Consider the following 20,590-nt stretch of genomic DNA (forward strand, 5'->3'; position numbering starts at 1 on the left):
GATGATGGTGGTGGTGGTGGTTGTGGTGGTGATGACGATGTTCGAGACGACGACGCTTATTACGATGACTCCGATACTAAATGGATGCATGGTGAAGATGATGAGGACGACGACGATGATATTGTTTACGACGTCGATTATGATGATGATGATGATGATGACGACGATGTTCGAGACGACGACGCTTTTATTACGATGACTCCTATACTAAATGGATGCATGGTGAGGATGACGATGATGGCGACGAGGTTGGTGTTGAAGACAATGATGAATTATTACTGAGCAATTCTGTAGAATCGAGATAGCGGTGAGGCAAGATACTCAGCCTCTTCAGTATTTAGAAATTTAGATAGCTGTCGGTCAAAGTTTTCATTTAAAGCATCTTGGTAATAAGAACTATAGACCTTATATTGATTTTGATTTCTAGCAGATTGGGATATTGAATTCTTATGTATACATATAGTAAAACTCAACAAAACGATACTAGTGTATGTCCCATAATTCAGAGGGATGATTTGACTAATTCTTATAGCAAAGATAAGATTTGATAATCTGATTGTGGCCTGAATATAGCATCTGCACCAATTCTCATAACAAAAAATGATAAACAGTAGGTCGAGCTTTTGAAGGGTCATAGTATTTACAGTTTCATGATTATACTCGAGCAAGCCCTGGACAAATCCATCATGAAACTATACGTTCCACTCTTCGCTTTGCTGTTTGCTTATCATGGTGAGTGATTTTTTTTATTCATTTCTCTTTTTGTAGATTCTCAACGATATATAAATCAGAACTATATTTGAAATTCCATCGATTGTAATTAGGGATGAATTCGAGATTGAATATATATATCTTTTAACTCTACGTGACCTAAATCAAAATTATATATTTGTGTGTGTGTGTGTATATATACATATATATATAATTTTGGATTTCCTCTCAAACACAACCTTTTTATTGGTTTTAGATCAAGGACATTCCGGCAATAGGCCTTCGTGAAATATTGAATGTTTTTATATTATTTTATGTTATTTGATATGGTTTCGCAAAGAACAGTCGATGATATTTTTCTCTCTGTGACTGAGTCAATACCAGAGTCCTTGCGTATTTCATCGGTAGTATATAATTTTAACAGAGTTTTTTTTTACATATTCAGTTATACGTGCGTAGGCCTATCATGTTCTTTATATCAAAAGATTTTTAAACACCTAATAGATGTACTTTAAAGTAAGCTACAAATTTATATTCAATTTCATATCATGCCGAATAACATTATATAGTATATCACGGAGAAGATTTCCTGAAAATTGGGCTTTATTTTTCTCCTCGTTGTTAGAAGATACGGCGTTCGAACACACGAAACCTATCCATATCTTCTGAATACTATAGGGTCGAGGATATTCTAAATGATATATTGTGGTAGTCATAAATATTGATTTTATACATGACTTGCGTGGAAAGATGACCTATTAATGCCTAATCTTGATTGTGAAAATGCTATGATAGGTACCACCCCCCCCCCGGCCCCACCCCACAAAAAGGGTGAAAGTCGTGTTTTATATCGTTTTCTTAACCCCCCCCTCCCCCTACAGTTCAAGCCGCCGAGATCTGTTACGAAGGCTTGGGCTGCTTCACAGACGATCTCGAGTGCCACAAATACCGCTTCCCGCCACAAACTCTGGAAGAAATCGACCTCCACTTCTACCTCTACACTCGACGTACACGGGACACACCCTACGAGCTATTTTGGAATGACGTCGAGAATATTCGAAGCTCGAACTTTGACCCGCTGAAGAAGACAAAGATTGTGACGCATGGTTTCCTGGGGAATTACTCAGAGCCTATTTACGCCGACATTAAGGATGGCTTTATTGCAAGGGTAAGTTGATTTTATGATTACAAAATACAGAACTATAAAACAACAGCAATCGAATGAAATTCGACAAATAGTTTATTTGATCAGAACGATACCAGAAATAAATGTATGTCGACAGTAGTGGACCGTGACCCGGAGGAGACAAAGCATTGGAGGGGCACTGTATTGTTTGTGAACAATGCTGTGCCCCCCCCCCCAAATGCTTTGTCTCCTCCGGGTCACGGTCCGCCACTGTATGTCGATGAAATTATGATTGCAATCACCTGTTAGATGAGAGCGTAGATATGACGAATGTCACGTAGCGAAATCGTGATTGGTCAAAAGTTAATCACGTGAGGAGATCTCCGTCCACCAATCACACGAGAATTACGCCTAGGACATGTAGGAGTATACTGTCCAGAATGAAAATGTGTTGCAGAGCTATACTGCCTGCACATAAATGTTGAGACCAACAGGGTGTATTATTTGATGAATCAAGTTCTTTTTTGCGATTTTGGGCCTATTAATATATTGTATATGTATACCTGTACGTCATTCTATTGGTTATATAATATATATTTGCTGATGTGAATTAAAATTACATTCCACCGCTGCCAAACTTAAGGAGCATGCCAAGGTTCGTTCAGCACCCCTTGGTAGATTGCAATGGAAGGTTTACCAGGCAGACACTCGAGAGTTTTCGCAACTGCAATAGGGACAGATTCAAGAACACAGTAAATGTATTGAAAATGCTCTTCAAATGACAATGAAGAGTTGGAAGGTCTTTGTTGAAAATTGATGAACCGGAACAGCAGTTTCTTCCTAAGTTTCGGAGCTGACAAAAACAATTTCAAATGTGTCGTTTGTTCAGAGTCCAGGACAAAACTGCTGTTTTGACTCAACCATTTTCCATGTTTTGGACAAAGACGTCTCGGTTTTCTTTGACGGTTCCATGACATTTGCTCCGGCGACAATTGCTCCGATGGAAGATCTGCACGTTAAGTCAACTATTATAATCTAATCTCCAAAACTAAATAAACCCTTATCCTTATCTTCACACTCTTTCGAAACAAAAACTCTATTACAATCCCAGCTGTAACTCCATTCCCTCTGCGATATTAAGACCGGAGTAAATGTCGCAGGAGCAATTGTCGTGTCACCTCTTTGGTTTAATTTGAAGGGCATTTGGCAATATATTTTTCTATGTTTTTTTAATCCGCCATGCGTCGTGGAAACAAAAGCACCCTAGTGGTTGTAATACGTTTCTCCATGCAGATGCATTGACGCTACCCCCCCCCCCCCCGCAGGAGTCAAAATACGAATAATAAACCAATGTATATTAACAAAATCGAAAATCATAACATCCCCTTGAAGATTTAGATTCAAGATTCTTTTATTGGTCAATGTACGCATACAAAGAAATTTTGTTTTCAATTGCTCTAACAATTTAGGTATACACAAAGATGAAAAGTACAATTTATCATAACAATATTGAAAACTTTATACATTAAAAAAAAAACTAAGCTATTAACTTTCTGCAATTACTTTAGTACCCCTAAAAAATCATTTTTTTTACAAGTAATAATTTTCATATAATTTATTTAAGTTTATATTCAAATAGCTATATCATTCTCTTCAAAATATTTTAGGAAGATGTGAATTTCATTCTCCTTGACTGGCGGGATGGGGCCGTGACGCTTTATCCGAGGGCCATGCAGAACGCCAGGGTGGTGGCCCGCCAACTCAGTCTTCTCATCAAGGCCTTGAACAGGGAGTTTGGAGCCTACTACAAAGACGTCCACATCATGGGCTACAGTCTTGGTGGCCACGTCGCCGGGTACGTCGGGCAAGAGATCCCTGGACTTGGAAGGATTACTGGTAAATAAACAGATCAATTTTTATTTCTTCATGATCAGGATGAAAGTCGGCCATAGGTACCTAAGCTCTGGATAGCGGTTTCCTGATTTAATTTAATTTATCACATTTTTAAAATCATTTCCATTGCTTTTATTACGATTATTGAATTTTTGTCATGATTATATTACGTTTGTGTTTGTAATGTTGTATACTCATTTCTGATGTGAATGCAGAAATGAAATCAATCAATCAAATCTATCTATAAAACTCGATCAAAATGATAGTTTTATTTACGTGTCGTTTCCCGTGCTGTTTCCACATGTGATTTTTAAAACTACCGGGTATGTTAATTTGCAAAAAAATATCCATGGTTGCTAATTTGCGGGGTGAAAGTAGAATTATTTCAAACTCAGAAAACTTGAGGACCATCACTCTCTACAATTATCATTCCTCTTCATTACAGGTCTTGATCCAGCCGGTCCTGGTTTTCAGAACACTGACATTCCCGAATGTAGATTGGATAAAAGTGATGCGATCCTTGTAGACGTCATCCATACTGATGGAAGACCTGCTGGATATGGAACACTTACACCGGTAAGAACTCTTTATTGATTGTGATGATATAACTGCGTCACTTGCTGATCCAGGGGAGGGGCAAAGCCGGCCGGTGCCCCCCTTGAGAAGCACAATTAAAGTTTGTAATATAAAAATGCCGTTAAAACTGAAGTGTGCCCCCCCCCCTTTGAAAGTGAAGAATTTTTTTTTTGGTTGTCAATTTTTTTGAGTGGACGAAATATCCTTAATTTGGGGTTAAAACCCATTTTTTTTTTGCTTGTCAAATAATGTGCCCCCCCACCCCTTTTGGAAAATCTTGGATCCGCCCCTCAATTGCATGTACTCCTTAAGTAATATGATTGTCATTTTTCATGAGTCAGGCTCTCGAGTATATAATATACACATCATGTTTGTTTGGTTTGTTTTTTCAAAATAGCTGATTTTTTGTTTGGTCACTGACGGGAAATATCCCAGTTCGATTTCGTATTTTTAGATAAAAGGCTTTGCTCTGAAACGCGTAGGACACTGGCGTAAATCCGTGTTGATGGGTGGGGGGGGGATGACTGAAATATTTTGGCATTTTTTTGCAATCCTGTTTTTAGATATGCAAGGAATTGTCATTGATATGTCCACAGTGGCGTACCGTGGGTCACGGCATTGGGGAGGGGGGCACCAGCGAAATGTTTGAATCACTGAGTGACCGAGCGCGCTCAGTTGCCAGTTATACTGACCTACTAGGGACATTTTCTGGACAATGTCATTAAACGGATATGCATCTCACTGATCAAATAATGCGAGCGCAAAGCGCGAGCCGAATTTTTGTTATATTCACACCTAAAAAGATACATTATAATCAAATTTGTGTAATCATGACAGGTACCTGTCTCGCTAAACAATAAGAGCGCGAAGCGCGAGCTGAAGTTTTCGTATATTTTGACCCCAAACAGCGAGATTTTGAGGAATATATTTTAGGAATCCATTAAGAGTTTGCATATCTCACCATAGTCATCTAATGCGAGTGCCAAGCGCTTGCTGGTTTATAAGAATTACATCTGAACACATGAAACACTTTTTGTAGTCATTGCAATCATGATTTTCATACGCATCTCACCAATCAAATATTGCGAGCGCGAAGCGCGAGCTGAAAACTTAGATAATTCAGACCTGAAGTGGGGCATTCTAAGGTTTCTTTGTAGGAATTAACTAGGACCATACGTATTTCAATATCCAAATGATGCGAGCGCGAAGTGCGAGCTGAAAATTTTTGATATTCAAATCAGAAGAAGGGACATTTTAAGGACTGATTTTAGGAATTCATGAAGAGCAGACATATCTCACCAATCCACTAATGCGAACGTAATCACGGACAGGAAATGTTTCATATATACGAAGACCTTAACATGGGGCAATCACTTTTTGAGTCATGAAAAAGAAGCATATGTCACTACATAAAACAATGATAACTCAAGTGCTAGGAAATATATTTGGTTTATATTGACTTGAAAACGGGATGTTTCAGTACAACAGGATTATATATCTCGTTAACAGACAATGCAAGCACCAGGAACAATGAATACGTAGGCCCTGGGCAAATTATGTTTCATGAAGTTATGATAAAAATGTTTCTTATGTAATGTAACATAACATAATTACAATATAACATTATAATGAATAATATTTTCTTCTTTCCCACTATACGCTTTTCTTCCTTTCTCCCTCTTTTCTCCTTTTCCCCCTTTTTTTTTTGGTCAGCCGATGGGGGGGGGGGGGCCGTAGTTACGCCACTGTATGTCCATATGGCAAATATATACCCCTCTAATATTATTATCTTTTTTACCCCATGATGGTTTAATGGTTTAATTAGAGATTACATTAAAAAAGAATTGACATTCCAACTTAATCCCTTCCCAAAGACCCCAACATTGATGAATTAGAAGAAACGGGAGTTTCGCTTCAATGTTATAATAAGGACATAAGTATTTCGTTTGGAAATGGTGAACTGGCTCTTTATTTGCATTTTATGATTCAATTATATTGTTTTATTTGTTAAGCGGTATTTCAGGAAGAATCTTCACCAATAAAACAATTATCTCTTGTGATTTTTTTTCATTTCTTTCGTAAAAAGTGGGGGGGATGTTTGTACAGGCCATCCCCCCCTCCTCAAAAAGTGGGGGGGATATATCCCCCCCATCCCCCCCGGGATTTACGCCAGTGGCGTAGGACGTTGATTTTTTTTAATCTATCATCTTTGGGGATGACGTGTTGTTGATGGCGGGTTCTAAGTTATTTCATCGGCCGATTTCATTTTCTTGTTTTCTGTTATTTTTTTCACACTCCTCATCGTTTCCCACTCCTTCTTTTTCCACTCCAACTTTTTTTTTTTCTTCTTCTACCCCTTTCTTCTTTAGCCTTCCTTTTTCAATTCACTTCAATTACCTCTTTTTTTCTTTCTTTCTTTCTTTACTTCTTACGTTTTATTTATTATTATTATTATATATATATATCCATATTTATCTACATGTATCTTTCTTTTTGCAACTTTTTAAATAGTTCGGTCATATGGATTTCTACCCCAATGGTGGTCTTGATCAGGAAGGGTGTTCTTTAGATGTTGTGTCTGTATGCAGTCATATGAGAGGTAGAGATTACTTCCTCGAAAGTCTGGTCAACCAAGACTGTCACTTTACATCCTATCCGTGCTCCGACTGGAATAGGTAAGGTGGGAGGTAGATAGCGAAAGAGGAGAGGGAGAAGAATAGGATGAGCGAGGGGGAGGGGAGGAGGTACCAGGGGTCCATTTCATAAAAAGTGTTATCGTACAAAATTTGCAATAACAGTTTGAAGCTACTGAAATCAGTCAATTTGATTGGCTGATAGTAAACTTGTTATAGACATTGTACATAAATTGTATTTTGTTATTATAACAAGGACCCTGATAAGCCTATAGAAAGATTCGAGAAGAAATTAACATGGGTGAAGATTGGGCAATTCGACAAAGAGATTCATACATAAGAAATTAAGAACAAATTCGCAGGCTGAAAGAATAAACATGATAAATCAATTAACGGATCATAACTTATACTAGACATGTTCTTCTTTTTTTATGAAGTCATTTTATCATCAGGTATGCAGGGACCGCGCCAGTCTGTTTTTTATAGGGAACGGTGGGGTGGCGGAGATCACGATTTCATGATGACTTTTGAAAGCATTATTTTATTTCCCTTTAATTGAATTGTGATGGAAAAATACTGTGATTTCTGCCGGCGTGTGTTACCAATAGGTTGGCCTATCTGGTTAACACTCTTCTTTCTTCGCTTTTCTTCCTTTGTTTTCTTGCATTTCATCTCCTTTTTTCTTTTTTGTACTTTTTTAAAAGAATTAATGAGGGGCCGCCCCCATGCACCCACCAGTGACGCCGCCCGCGCCCCCGTCGTCGGAAGAATACAAAAAAAAAATACGGCGAAGGAAATGCTTGCATATTATAAATTTAGTCGTTATTTTTTGCCAATACTTTGCTAAGACCTATCTGTTTTATACATGATACGCCTTTTTTGATGCAGTTTTACTTTTTTGTTTTGCTTTATTTTTTTTATTTTTTAGCTTTCGTCTCGGTCGATGTAATTCTTGCGATGACGGTGGGTGTCCACCTATGGGTATCGATGCCGAGCTCAACCCGATCGAAGGCTCATTCTACCTCCGAACCAACGCCCAATCTACATTCTGCATAGAATAAAATAATTATCAAAAATTATTTGATTGTTATTTAATTATTAAACATTAATATGAAGGGTGCAATTTTCAAATCCACTCAAAATAAGAGTCGAGATGAATTTAAAAAATAAAATAATTAAGTAAAATTTTATAATGTGATAATGACAAACATGTTTTTTCTAAAAATCAGAAGATGATAATAAAGTTAACACATATTCAAAATATCCATTTTGTATTTTGTTGTGCATAATCATGTCGTCATATTAAAGTTAATTAGCGGATCCGAAGCTACTTATGTCTTGTGGCACTTCATTTTCTTTTGAATCCAGTATTTTGTTATTGTGTAGGAAAATGTTTTTTTATTGTCTGTATAGAAAACTCAAGAAATTTAAACTTTTGTATTTATTGCATTATAGTAGTGTATATCTGTGAAAATAAGATGGTTTAAAAGTAATTTTTGTCACACATACCCAAACCGTCATAAGTGACGTAAATCCGATGCAGCAAATTTGACAAGCAAATGAGGATTACACATAATGTTTATCCAACACTCATTTGTTACATACAACAGGGTAAGGGTTTATTTAGAAGTTCATATCATTATCTCAATTTTCTGCTTTCTGCTTCAAGCCAGTGTGAGACTTCCATTTGAGAGAAATTTTGTTTTTGTTTTGATGTAGCATGTATAGGATCAATGGATATCAGTAGCTGCTATCTCAGGAGTATAATTCCCCCATGTCAAAGAGTATAGTCTTTGGAATGAAAAAAAGAGTAAAATTAAACAAGTAAAAACAGAGAAAAATCCCTCAAAGTCGAATTGTGTGGAGAGTGTCTGGAAATAATTTACATTTGGGAAATAATAACAGATGAATAAAGTCTATGTGTTGATGGTGGTGGTGATCCCTGGTGGTGATGATGATGATGTTGATGATGATGATAGTGATGATGATGATAATCTGATGATGATGATGTTGATGATGATGTTGTTGATAATGATGGTGATGATGGTGATGATGAGGTTCATGATGATGATGATGATAGTATAGTATTTATTTTCCGTATAAAAACACAAAAAAGCAAAACGGATGGATAGCCCATTATCAGTTTAGTCGACATGACTATACTGTTCTTCCATGGGGTCCATATACAATACAAAGTAAAAAGTAAACACATATGAAAGAAGCATAACATATACGGTAAATCAAACAAAATAACAAAAATGACATGATATATGTTGTTACTAATAAGAAAAGATCATAAAATTAAATAGTTTGGCAAGAATTTACACTAAATATTTTTAGAATGAAAGAATTGAATGAATTAGGCTGCTATCACGTTATTGAAAAAGGTTTCACAAGGAGCAAGGAATAATAAAATGAATAATATGATGATGATGATGATGATGATGACTGGATGATGATGATGAAGTTGATGATGGTGATGATGGTGGTGATGATGATGATGGTGACGATGGTGACGATGAAGATGATAAAAGGTATAGATCCTACTACTGAGCTAGCCTCAGCTAGCAGGAAGTATAAGCGTTTTTATTTAACACTTTAATGCTGCCAAAGGAATTCTGAACCATTTTCTGTTTCACACATTATAAATACCGTGCTCTCGTGGTCTTTGTTTGAATCATTTAATTATTATCATTGTTTTATTATTATTTTAAGCACACTTATGAAGGTTTCCATGGCGAAGAAGAATGGTGTAGCAGGTTTCACGGTACACCATGTATCTTTCTTGGGCATTCTGAAGACGACAAGAACAGCAAGAACACAGGTTTAGCGCCATCTCTTGTTTCAAACATTACAACCTTTTCACTCAGATCAGCTCAGCTCAGCTCAGCAGTGCAGTACAGTAGATCTAGATAATAATTCAGCTCTGGAAAAGGTTTTGTGGTTGTGCAGTCGAAAAATGAAACTGGTGTCCTGACATTTGTACATAATTTACGTCAATACGTGGGCATCTACAGCTGATCGAATTGACTTGGAAGAAAGAACAACTTTGTTGGATCGATTCGACATTCAGGTTTCTCTTCATGGACATTAATGAATCCTGTTTCATCTCCACCACAAAATGACGGAAGGGGCAAGTGTTACCGGTATGTGTACAGTCCCATGAAATGATAATGGTGTTTTCTCCCGGGGGGGGGGGGGGGGGAGTAGCTGTCATTGGACATTGACATTGATTGAAACTGAGAGTGAGACAGCCTCCGCGAAAATTAATTTGGCATGCCATTAATTTTTCAAGGAAGGTGCCATTCTCTATTTGTTTGTTGATTCACTTGTGTTGTAAAATAGGGGTTTCAGGTTTAACGTTAATTCAGATTTTTTTTAAAACAATTTTCTGCAGCAGTGCAGGTCTTGTCCCGGGCGGGGGGGGGGGGGGGTTCACGATTTATAACATGATACCTATGTGCCGTACCAAAGTATCTCCCATAGAATTTGTGTGCACCTAAAACTTTTGAATTGCAAAATACTCTTTTTTTTTTATTAAAGAAGACTAATTTTTCGTGTTGTTTCTCGCTCCCTTTTTTTTTCATTTGGTACGTACTTAAAAAAAAATTATTTTGATAAGTTCATCTTCAGAAATCCTTATCCAGAAGATAGAAAGGGTCAAGACATGGTCATTGGGGAGAAAGTGAGCTCATTTTGGGAACAAAATACATTAATTTTATGCATGGGTGTGTGTGTGTCGACTCTACATTTGCGAATTGATGAGGGCAATACCATATTTGTTTTACTTTAGCCTAAAGTTAGGTGTATATGCATATAGTTTTAAAAGGTCATAATGTTTTACAAGGTATATTTCGGCTAAAAACCAATGCTGGTGATGATGATGTCAAATTGCCTGTCTGATTATATACATGTACTTTGTATCTGTACAACTCTGCGAATCTTTTTCTTGTGGTTGTGTAATGTCTGATTTTGCAACCCTCTAATACAAATGGATAGGTGTAGTAGGTTATGCAGAGTCAGAGGCGGAATGGCAGTGACCAAAGCCAAGGGTGAACATGGTAAAAGGCCAATGGATGAAACAAGAGAAAGGACTATAGTTATAACTATGGAGCTACATGTACTATTGTAGGCAGAGTAGCCTATACATGTAGTATTACCCCAAATATCCAAATACATTACAGTTTTCTGTTGATTATCTGTAAAATCAAGGGAGAAAATGTTTTATTATAGATATCAAAGACTTATAAATTGAAATTGAATTGAGCTTGTAATGTAATGTAATTCCTCAATCAGGAATCTCGGAAAGAGTTGCACCTATAATGCCATGAAGATGGTAAAATTTTAAGAGCACAGACAATTTGCTTGTAAGGGTTTTGTCAAGTTGTCTCGAGGTAGAGTATTCCTGCAATACCATGGTACCACACTGGATGTACATGTATGCGACATCTATTGAACTGTTTATGTATTTTGTTCCTAAATTGAGCTCATTTGACACCATTTTTATCTACTGGATAAGGGCTTGTTAGATAGAGACTTTTCAAAATAAAAAAGACATTAAGAACACAAAAAAGGAGCTTTCTAACCACTTTTAGTGTATTTAGTGCCTTCCAATGAAAGTTTGTTGACCTTTTGACCTTTCTGGTCATAACTTTATAATGGTAGGTCAAGGGTACATGGTGCTGTACACTTGTTTGTTTAGTATTAATTTGAGGGGCTTTTAAAAATATTTACCCCATTTTTACCCCTAACATGGTCAAGATGAACATTAAAAATTTGACACCAAGTTGAAAGTTGTTCCTTGTGATGTCACCAATAACATAAAAGTGAAAAATCAGACTTGGCTAATTTTCAAAGTATATGTAGCTGTTAAATTATGACATATTGACATACATGTACATATATATATACATAATAAAACCATCAATTTGTTCAAGTAGCTTTTTTGTAAGGAACATCAATTTTTTTCACATTCACAAAAAATGTTGTTCTTTTCATTTTCACAAAGGATATAAATCCTTAAAATCAAAGTCAACTTTTGAATAATGTGCACGTTAATAATATATATCATACTTAAAAAAAAAAAAAAAAAGGATAAATTGTAGTTTTATCTATATTAATACCATCAATTCGGTCTTTTTTTAATTCTTGAAATATTAATTTTGAATCTTGTGACATAGAATTTAAGACATTATCAAGAAAGTACATATCAGGTTTATTCATTGGTCAATATAAATAACATTCAAGGAAACTGATGTCATCATACATGAACATACATATTGTAGTTTTGTGAAGAATACCATCTCTGCAATTATTTACTTCTTTTTACACAGGAATGTACATGTAAGCCATAGAAAAAGGAATTAATACTTTATACACTACATGTGATGTTTAATACTACTAAATCCATAATTACTGACATCAGTATAAATTACATTTTTTCTGAATAGTATTATTAGAAAAGATCATTAGAACTGATTTTAAATAAATGAACTTCTTTGTACACCTTGTGATAGACAGGCATGTTTGTTTACCTTCAATGTCAAAACCAGAAACAAAACTGATAGTATGTAGAGCATATTGTAGTTTTGTGAATGATATCAATGCAACCAAGCTATTTGTTGACATGGTGCTACATTTTCACAACATTTTTGTGGTATTTACAACCAAAAAATAAACTTTTGTTTAGAGAGAATTTGCTACATGTCGCCATAAAAATAAGATTTCAACTGGATCTTTGTATTATGAAGTTAGATTTTCAAATATATGAATTGATGGGCAGTCAAAGTCATCTTCTTTCAAACTTAATATTTTTTTTACCATTTACAGGGTAGGCCATACTTCTACCTCTTATTATGAAACAAATTATTGTCCTCAAAAGAAATGATTTGCAATAGCGTGTTTTTAAACTTTAATTACTTTATATATGATTGCAAAAGTTTGTCAACTGAATTAAACTAAGTCTTGGTGATTTGCTTTAAGTAGCTAGATGACACCCCCCCCCCCCCATTTCATGAATTTTATCTTTGTTTATTTATGTTTGCTTTAAGTCATTGCTTATAATACAAATGTATAATGGTGTCTTTGATCTCATATTTTAATTTGTTTGCTTGTTAAAAAAAAAACGCAAATTGCTTCCAGTAATGGCAGTGACCTTTGTCTTTTATTTTGTGCTTGGCAGAAAACTTTTCTACAGTACACCACTCCCCCCCCCCCCCTGCCTACGCAGTAAATCCCAAGATCCACTCCTGGTATTGTATGGATTTTAAAGGGATGGTCCGGGTTGAAAATATTTATATCTTAATACATTCATTAGGTGGGCTGATGACGTCACATCCCCACTTACCGTTTTCTTATGTAATGACATGAAATCATATTTTTTTCATTATTTCATACTTGTGTGAATAATATGTCTCCCTTATAATGAAATAAGTTGCAGCAATAAATATCTAATGCACTAAACCAGTTGTCAATCCAATTTTTCTAGTTCTTGGAAGAAAAATTTTGAATAAACCTAATTTCATATAATAAAATACAAAAGAACAAGTGGAGATGTGACATCATCAGCCCACCTAATGAATATTCATGACGACTGTTTTCACAAAATATTGCTAAACTTTAAAATTCAATAAGTTTGTTATTTGTTATCTACGGTAATTTTGATGAAACTTTCGGCATTTTGCTCAGTGAATTCTACTCTATTTATTAAGCTATAAATACTTTCAGCCCGGACCATCCCTTTAAGGCTCATGGGACCTGTGCATCATAATTTTCTTGAAACAGAGAGCAATTGGATTACACTGCACATTTTTTTTTAATGAAGTAATGAATGGCTATAAAATAGTTAGAGAATTTAAAGTTCCAGACTGGACCCAAAAATGAAATTGACAAATTGTATTCCAATCAAAATAAACTACTTAAGCTTTAAATGCATTTTCACCACTTAACAGCTGAGTATTTTGCTTAAGAATACATGTAGCTCCAATATCAGGCTTTGAAAATAGACTTTCTTGTAAATGCTTTCACCAGCCTCGAGACCGTGACGTCATGTGTTAGAAGCGATATAATTCCATAGAGTTGTACACAGAAAAAGTGGGTGATTTTTCCCCTTTCTGATTAATACGCATTTTATTTTCTTTACTCCTATCACATAGAGATATCATAAATGCCTTTTTCTGCAAGCTTGAATGATGAAATCTGCTGCTTTTGACTAGTTTTCATCATATCTTATTTCTTTCTTGTTTGGCAGAGCCTTCGAATTATTTCTGCATTCAGATTATGTGTAACAAGTTTACCTGACATAGCAATTTAGGCCCAATAAGAGCTAAGAACAGAAATCACAAATATCTAGTGAAGAGGTGGAGGTTTCCATCCATTCGAGCACTGAATAATTGTCATCGTCATCATTTTTCTGCAAATAAAAAAAAATCAAATTCAGAATCTGAAAAGCAGAAAAATAACCCTCTTTTTCAGTGTACAAGTCTATGAAATCACGACGCTTCTAACACAACATGACGTCACGGGCTTGAGGCCGGAGAAAGGCAATGGGAGCCTTTTGTCCAAATCCTCCACGAAACCCATTAATTTTAATTTTTCTTAAGCAAAATACTCGGCTGTCAAGTGGGGAATATGCATAAAACTTACACTGTTGTACTATGTAACTTTATATACATATTTCCCATTTGTCAGTTGCACTCTTAACTCCGGTCGGGGTCTTTAATGAAAATAAAAGTGACATCATATTGACTTTTAGTGCAAATTTTTGGGGTTGAAATCTTTTAGTGCAAATTTTTGGGGTGAAATCATCAATGAATGGAAAAACGGACTCAATTTGGAGGTACATGTACATACATGAATAATTAGTAGGATTTCTTTTCTAATTACCACTACAGAGCCACGTGAAATGATGGCAACGTAAGTGGTAGTTAATGTGTGTTGTGTAATTTGTCCATGATAACTTGACTGAGGTATTCATGAAATGTAAGATGACTCAATCACTCTTCAACACAAATGGCATCACATAGTTAGACACTGACAAAAGAGAGACAGGGAAAGACAAGGACAGAGAGAGAGAGAGACCTGAGTAGAGAGTGGAAAAGAGGACTCTGGCCAGAGTGGCGAAAGGGCGAGGAGTTGAGAGAGAGAGAGGGGGGGGTAAGGAGAGAAGGGAGAATAGTAAATGAGAAAGGGGGAGAGAGTAGGAGAGAGAATAAGGTTTGATAGAGGGACCGAGTGAGAGAGAGGGGGGGGGGGTGGTAAAGGAGAAAGGGGGAGAGAGTAGGAGAGAGAATTAGGTTTGATAGTTTAATAGAGGGAGAGATCGAGAGGGGGGGAGTGGTAAAGGAGAAAGGTGGAGAGAGTAGGAGAGAGAATTAGGTTTGATAGTTTAATAGAGGGAGAGAGAGAGAGGGGGGAGTGGTAAAGGAGAAAGGGGGAGAGAGTAGGAGAGAGAATTAGGTTTGATAGTTTAATAGAGGGAGAGAGAGAGAGGGGGGAGTGGTAAAGGAGAAAGGGGAGAGACCAAGATACAGTAGGCAAGAGAGAATAAAGTTTGATAGTAAAAGAGAGAGATGAGAGCAGGTGAGGAGAAAGGGAGAGAGAGAGCAAAAGAATAGATGAGAGGTAGAGGGGAAAAAGGACAGTGTGGTGATTCTCCATGACACACACACTGGTACCATTCACATCCACATCAGTACTAGATTTCCCAGTGTCAGTGATGGAGTTGCATCATTATAATTACCGTGAATCATCAGTTGTCTTCAAGGTCATGGACATGTGGGATGGAATAATTTGTGTATATTCAATACAAACACTTGCCTGGATTGAAAAATATGTTTGTTTGAAATGGTATGGATCAACTTTTTAATAAATATTTGGGAATCAAAAGAAATGTGTAGTGCAGGCCTTCATGTACATGTACATCAAAGCTAAAATACTGGGCATGTACAAAACACCAATACCATTAAACAAGCATAATTAGTGTACATACAGGTATTTGCTCATGAAAATAATCAAGGAGGGGGGGGGGGTTGGAAGAAAAAGAAGGAGGAAAAGAGAAGGGGCCAGGGAAAGAGAAGAGAAGGGGCAAGAAGAGGAGAAATGAGAGGAAAAGGAGGAATGAGACTAAAAGGAGGAATGAGACTTATTGAGGAAGAGGAGGAGGGAGACAGAAGACAAGAAGAATTTCCCACATCATTTTCATATGAATAAAGATAAATGTCCGTTGGTAGGCAATAAATCAATTTTCATTCTATTTGACAGTGAAAATCTGTCTACTTTCCTTCAATTTAATTTTCATTTTCTTGAATAAAATGACTTACACATGGGCACGTAAATGTCTTCTACCCTCTCTGATAAAACTCAGTGGCCCGTATTCTGAAGTCGGGTTTAACTTAGACCATACTTGGACCATAGTCTAACTCTGTGCTGAAGTTATGGAAAGCCCAAAATGTCACAATTCTCCTTACATTATATGTTTCTTATGTTTACTGTGCTCTTTCCTACATGTAATTCATGAATGGTGAAGAAAGCTTTCTTATTTATCCTTAAGAAACCATTAAGTATGATTTGAGAGTAAAATGAGCTCATACATTGAAATTATACTGTTTGAGATATAATTATGCCACTATTGGCTATCCATAGTTAAACCAAAACCATAGTTTAAATTTAACCCGACTTCAGAATACAGGCCAGTATCACTACTGGGGAGTGTTTCATGGAAGGTCTTGTGGATGTTTTGTCCAAGAAAATCTAAGGAAAGCCAGCAACACCCACATCTAAAAGGCATGTTTGTTCAAGATGTTTTCTAGATTATGATGTACAGTATATTTATAAATTCATCGTTCTCTTGACAAATTGGTGTGTTCGCCTTTGTTTACAAAGGACATTTTGCAAATTTCCTGTAGAAAAAATTATGACATTGATGGCTTTCCATAAAATCTGATTTAACCAACATTTACCTGAGGAACAGACACCTGTTATTCTCTGCCAAACAGAATCAAAGAAAGTTGTCATATCTGGGCCCTGTCTTACAAAGAGTTACGATTGATCCAATCAATCCTAATTCCATGGAAATACATCAATGTCATAATTTTTTCTACAGGAAATTTGCAAAATGTCCTTTGTAAACAAAGGCGAACACACCAATTTGTCAAGAGAATGATGAATTTATAAATTACTGTACATCATAATCTAGAAAACATTTTGAACAAACATGCCTTTTAGATGTGGGTGTTGCTGGCTTTCCATAGTTGAGGTTGATCTGATCAATCGCAACTCTTTGTAAAACGTGGCTCTGACAGATTGTTGGAGGAAAATTAGTTCTGAAATTCTCTTAGGTATCTGTACTGCTTTTACAATAATTTTCAGTTGAAAATTGTCATTTTCCTTGAAGAGGGACAGAAATCAGAGAGGAGGAAAAGAATTTAGTTTAGAATACCCATACATGTAAAATGTTTATTTCATTTCACCATGTGAACATGTCTCGGTAACCTAATAAGCTAAAGGATATGATTAATGGCACTTCCAAAATTGGCAAAATCAAGCCAAAACAAAAATGCCCATAATTTGTATGCCTATATCCCTTACATGCATCGCACACACAGCCTTCTACCAGCATAAAGCACAAACTTTGGATCTTCGATGTCAAGTGCCTGCTGCTCTGATCAACTAAAACCTGTTTTTGATCATTGACATAATTATCAGATTTCATATTTGATCTTTCTGGCGTGCTCGGGCATGCTGGCCGAGCTGCAAAAAGTGGACGGGAGCATTTGTTAGCAGAGGGGGGCAGGAAGTGTGAAAACTTTTGTGAAAGGTTTTTGGTTGGCTATATATAATTCACATTCATTCACAAAGGAGGTCTTGTTTGCACAGTGTATATTATTGACTGATATCTGTTGATAGAAGTGTGTTTGCGAACAGTTTCTAGTCTCTCTGTCTGAACTTGGTGAGACCATTTCTCTGTATGTATTACACTGATTCTCATGGAAAGTCTATGGTGTGGATGTATCCGGTTATCAGTCAGGTGATCGATGAAATTTGGAGAAGTTTTCGATTTCTTGCCTACATCCAAAGAATAATGGCATCGGGGAGTAGAAAGAGAAAGCGTGTTGAATTTGCCTTGGGTAAGTTGTTTCATCGTCCGAGTTTTCACTGCATGTGTGTCAGGAATTGTTGTCTATATACATGTATGCAGTATCTTGTGGAGTTCAGATACTTTGGACAGTTCACCCTTCCCACCAAACGAATATCAAACCCGAGTGTAGAATGGCTTGGCTGGGATGACATCCAGCACTAGTACTCTTCCGAGTCTACACTCTACTGTACAATGTACCTGTATTGTTTTTGTTTTAATAACAAGGAAAGAAGCCAAGGAGGTTGCTAGTACAACTTCATATTCAACATTAATTCTGCAGGTTTTTTTTAATGTTGTTGTTATTATGGGTGGGGCATAATGTACACTAAAAACCTTCCATACCTAGCAAGGGTTTTGTTATGCCTCAACCAGCAAAAATTACGATTTTAACAAATTTTCTGCTTTTTCTGACTTTATGTAGCATCTGCATGTAAATACTCATTGATTTTAGATCCTTGTTAGCAAAATGTCTTTTCATTTATGTTTTACCTCTTTTAATTTTTTTCCATTTCAGATATATCACCTGTTGGTATAAGCTTGACCAGTGAGAACTGTTGTAGCCAGGATGACCAGTCATATCACACACAACTGGGTTTTGTCCTGGTCAATCCAGAGGACACAGTTGTCAGTGACCTGAGAGGGGTCATCGGCCAACAACTTGAGACTGTGCCAGTCAATTACAGGTTTCTCACAAAACAAGGGTAAATATGACAATTTGAATGATTGCAAGTTTCAAAGGAGAAAAACAAATGTAACATAGCTGCTCTTCCCTTCTAAATACTGGTACATACCAGACTTTTTGTTGATTGTGTAATTTGAAGCTCAAAATTTGATTACAGAGTTTTAGAAATATGCTTAGCTTGTGTCAGAGTAAGAATGCCCCTAGCAAAACATTTAGAGGCACCCCACCATTTGCATCGACATGACAAACTATGAACGAGACTTCTCACATTATATTGACCAATATTGTGAAATAAATATGGTTAGATTTTGTAGCCTCATACATATGCAGATAAATGGGACTTTATAGTTCAGAAGAATTCCTGTTTAAAATAATGTCCTATAAAGTGTTCAGTTCAGTATAAAAGGAAATAGGAAATTGTATTTACTTTTGCCATAACCAGTACATGTATCATATTTTTTTCCTAAGTGATATATGACAATGACATACTCGGTGAGACCACATGCACTATATATGAACACACGATCATAGTTACTGTCAACAAGGCAAGGTTCATTTTGGACAAGTAGTATTTACCCATTCATTGTTTAGAATTGTATTGTGGGCTTCTTGTACTAGAAATTGTTTAATTTCCACTTCTGAAAAAAAAGGAGTGCAGATAACATACTTTCTGTTTGTGTTTATGGTAACTCCCGCAGATACTCTACATAATTATGCCATAGAGGATCATACATAACAAATAAGGCACAAATTGTAACAAATTTACTGTAGGTAATGCATTAGTCTGCAAGCACAGGCTCATAATTGACACTTTAACCAATTACATGTATACCATGTCTAGATTGAAGACTAGATGCCAAACTGTCTGTCTGTGTCAGAGCAGAGCCCGGGGGGGGGGGGGGGCAGTCAAATATATTGCTGTGCACACCCGTGACCAAAAAATGCGTTTAAAGGGGTGTTTTTTCAGTTTTGGACGCGGTCCGCGCGTGGACTCGTTAAGGGTATCAAAAACACAGATTTTGAAGAAAAAGGGTGGTTTTGAAAGACTGGTCAATGGTCAATCGCGGGGTCAAACTTATTTACGGTATGTTTTTTTCCCCAAAGCTTTTTTTTTTTAAGGCTAGATCTAGCCAAATGTGTTTAGGGTATGTTTTTTTTCCCCAAGCTTTTTCCCTGAGGTCATATTTTGGCGACATCTTGTTTAGGGGCCAAAATGTGTAAATTAAGCCTGCGAAAAACTTGTTTTGGGGGTTATTTTGCACACAGAGAAAAACTCGTTTAGGGGGTGTTTGGAAATTTCTTGGTCACGCGTGTGTACAGCAATATATTTGACTACCCCCTCCCCCGAGTGTCAGAGCCAGCCACAATACATAGTGAATCTAGTCTCACTACTTCAGACTCTGCATTATGCACTATGCAAACTGTCATATCACTAGATGATATCGATATGACAGCTCTTGCAATTTATGTCGCCACTTTTCACATTTAAATTCATACATGGAATAAATTTCTAACAGCAAAATATATGATACAAAAATCATAGCTAATTATATTTGATAGTACACATTGATATACAAAGAATAAGGAAGTTTATTATTTTGAAAATTTCAATGTCTTGACCCCTATGAATGAAAGCAATCAAAAGGTTTTATAATGTATTTATAAATACATGTACACTGTTGATTTTTAAGCTGAAATAGAAACTGGAATTCCAGAAAACAGTCAATCCACACAAACACACACTATTACCCCTTTGGCATTAATAGTTCATACAGAGCTTTGCTTTTGATGTTGTTTCCATAGTTTCAAAACCCCTTTCTGTAATTTTTCCT

The 20,590-nt window shown here is 36.3% G+C and overlaps 2 protein-coding genes across 7 annotated transcripts in view; both read left to right on the forward strand.

Moving 5' to 3' along the window:
* Positions 1-590: 590 nt before the first annotated feature.
* On the forward strand, positions 591-8,265 carry LOC129273008 (pancreatic triacylglycerol lipase-like). Its single transcript, XM_054910075.2, has 6 exons — positions 591-732; positions 1,593-1,879; positions 3,505-3,733; positions 4,176-4,306; positions 6,818-6,981; positions 7,868-8,265. The coding sequence occupies exons 1-6, from the start codon at positions 651-653 to the stop codon at positions 7,998-8,000; spliced, it is 1,026 nt and encodes a 341-aa protein (XP_054766050.2). The 5' UTR covers positions 591-650; the 3' UTR covers positions 8,001-8,265.
* Positions 8,266-9,820: 1,555 nt separating this feature from the next.
* LOC129273642 (uncharacterized) overlaps positions 9,821-20,590 on the forward strand; it is a 38,147-nt gene continuing 27,377 nt past the window's right edge. For 2 of the 6 annotated variants that reach the window (XM_064107362.1, XM_064107363.1), the window contains exons 1-2: positions 9,831-10,085; positions 18,591-18,777. In XM_064107362.1, coding sequence (XP_063963432.1) covers positions 10,061-10,085; positions 18,591-18,777 — 212 coding nt within the window. In that variant the 5' untranslated portion in view covers positions 9,831-10,060. Of the gene's footprint in view, positions 10,086-17,703; positions 18,066-18,590; positions 18,778-20,590 lie in introns of those variants that run through there. The other 4 variants (XM_064107365.1, XM_064107361.1, XM_064107364.1 and 1 more) reach the window with 4 other exon arrangements.

The sequence above is a fragment of the Lytechinus pictus genome, chromosome 12, assembly GCF_037042905.1.
Source record: "Lytechinus pictus isolate F3 Inbred chromosome 12, Lp3.0, whole genome shotgun sequence".
NCBI lineage: Eukaryota > Metazoa > Echinodermata > Echinoidea > Temnopleuroida > Toxopneustidae > Lytechinus > Lytechinus pictus.

Excerpts from the sequence above, each read along its gene's own strand:
- LOC129273008 (XM_054910075.2), top strand. The coding sequence starts at position 651 with ATGATTATACTCGAGCAAGCCCTGGACAAATCCATCATGAAACTATAC. Across the intron at positions 1,880-3,504 it reads AGGATGGCTTTATTGCAAGG|GAAGATGTGAATTTCATTCT; the intron begins GTAAGTTGATTT and ends AAAATATTTTAG. Across the intron at positions 3,734-4,175 it reads TGGACTTGGAAGGATTACTG|GTCTTGATCCAGCCGGTCCT; the intron begins GTAAATAAACAG and ends TCTTCATTACAG.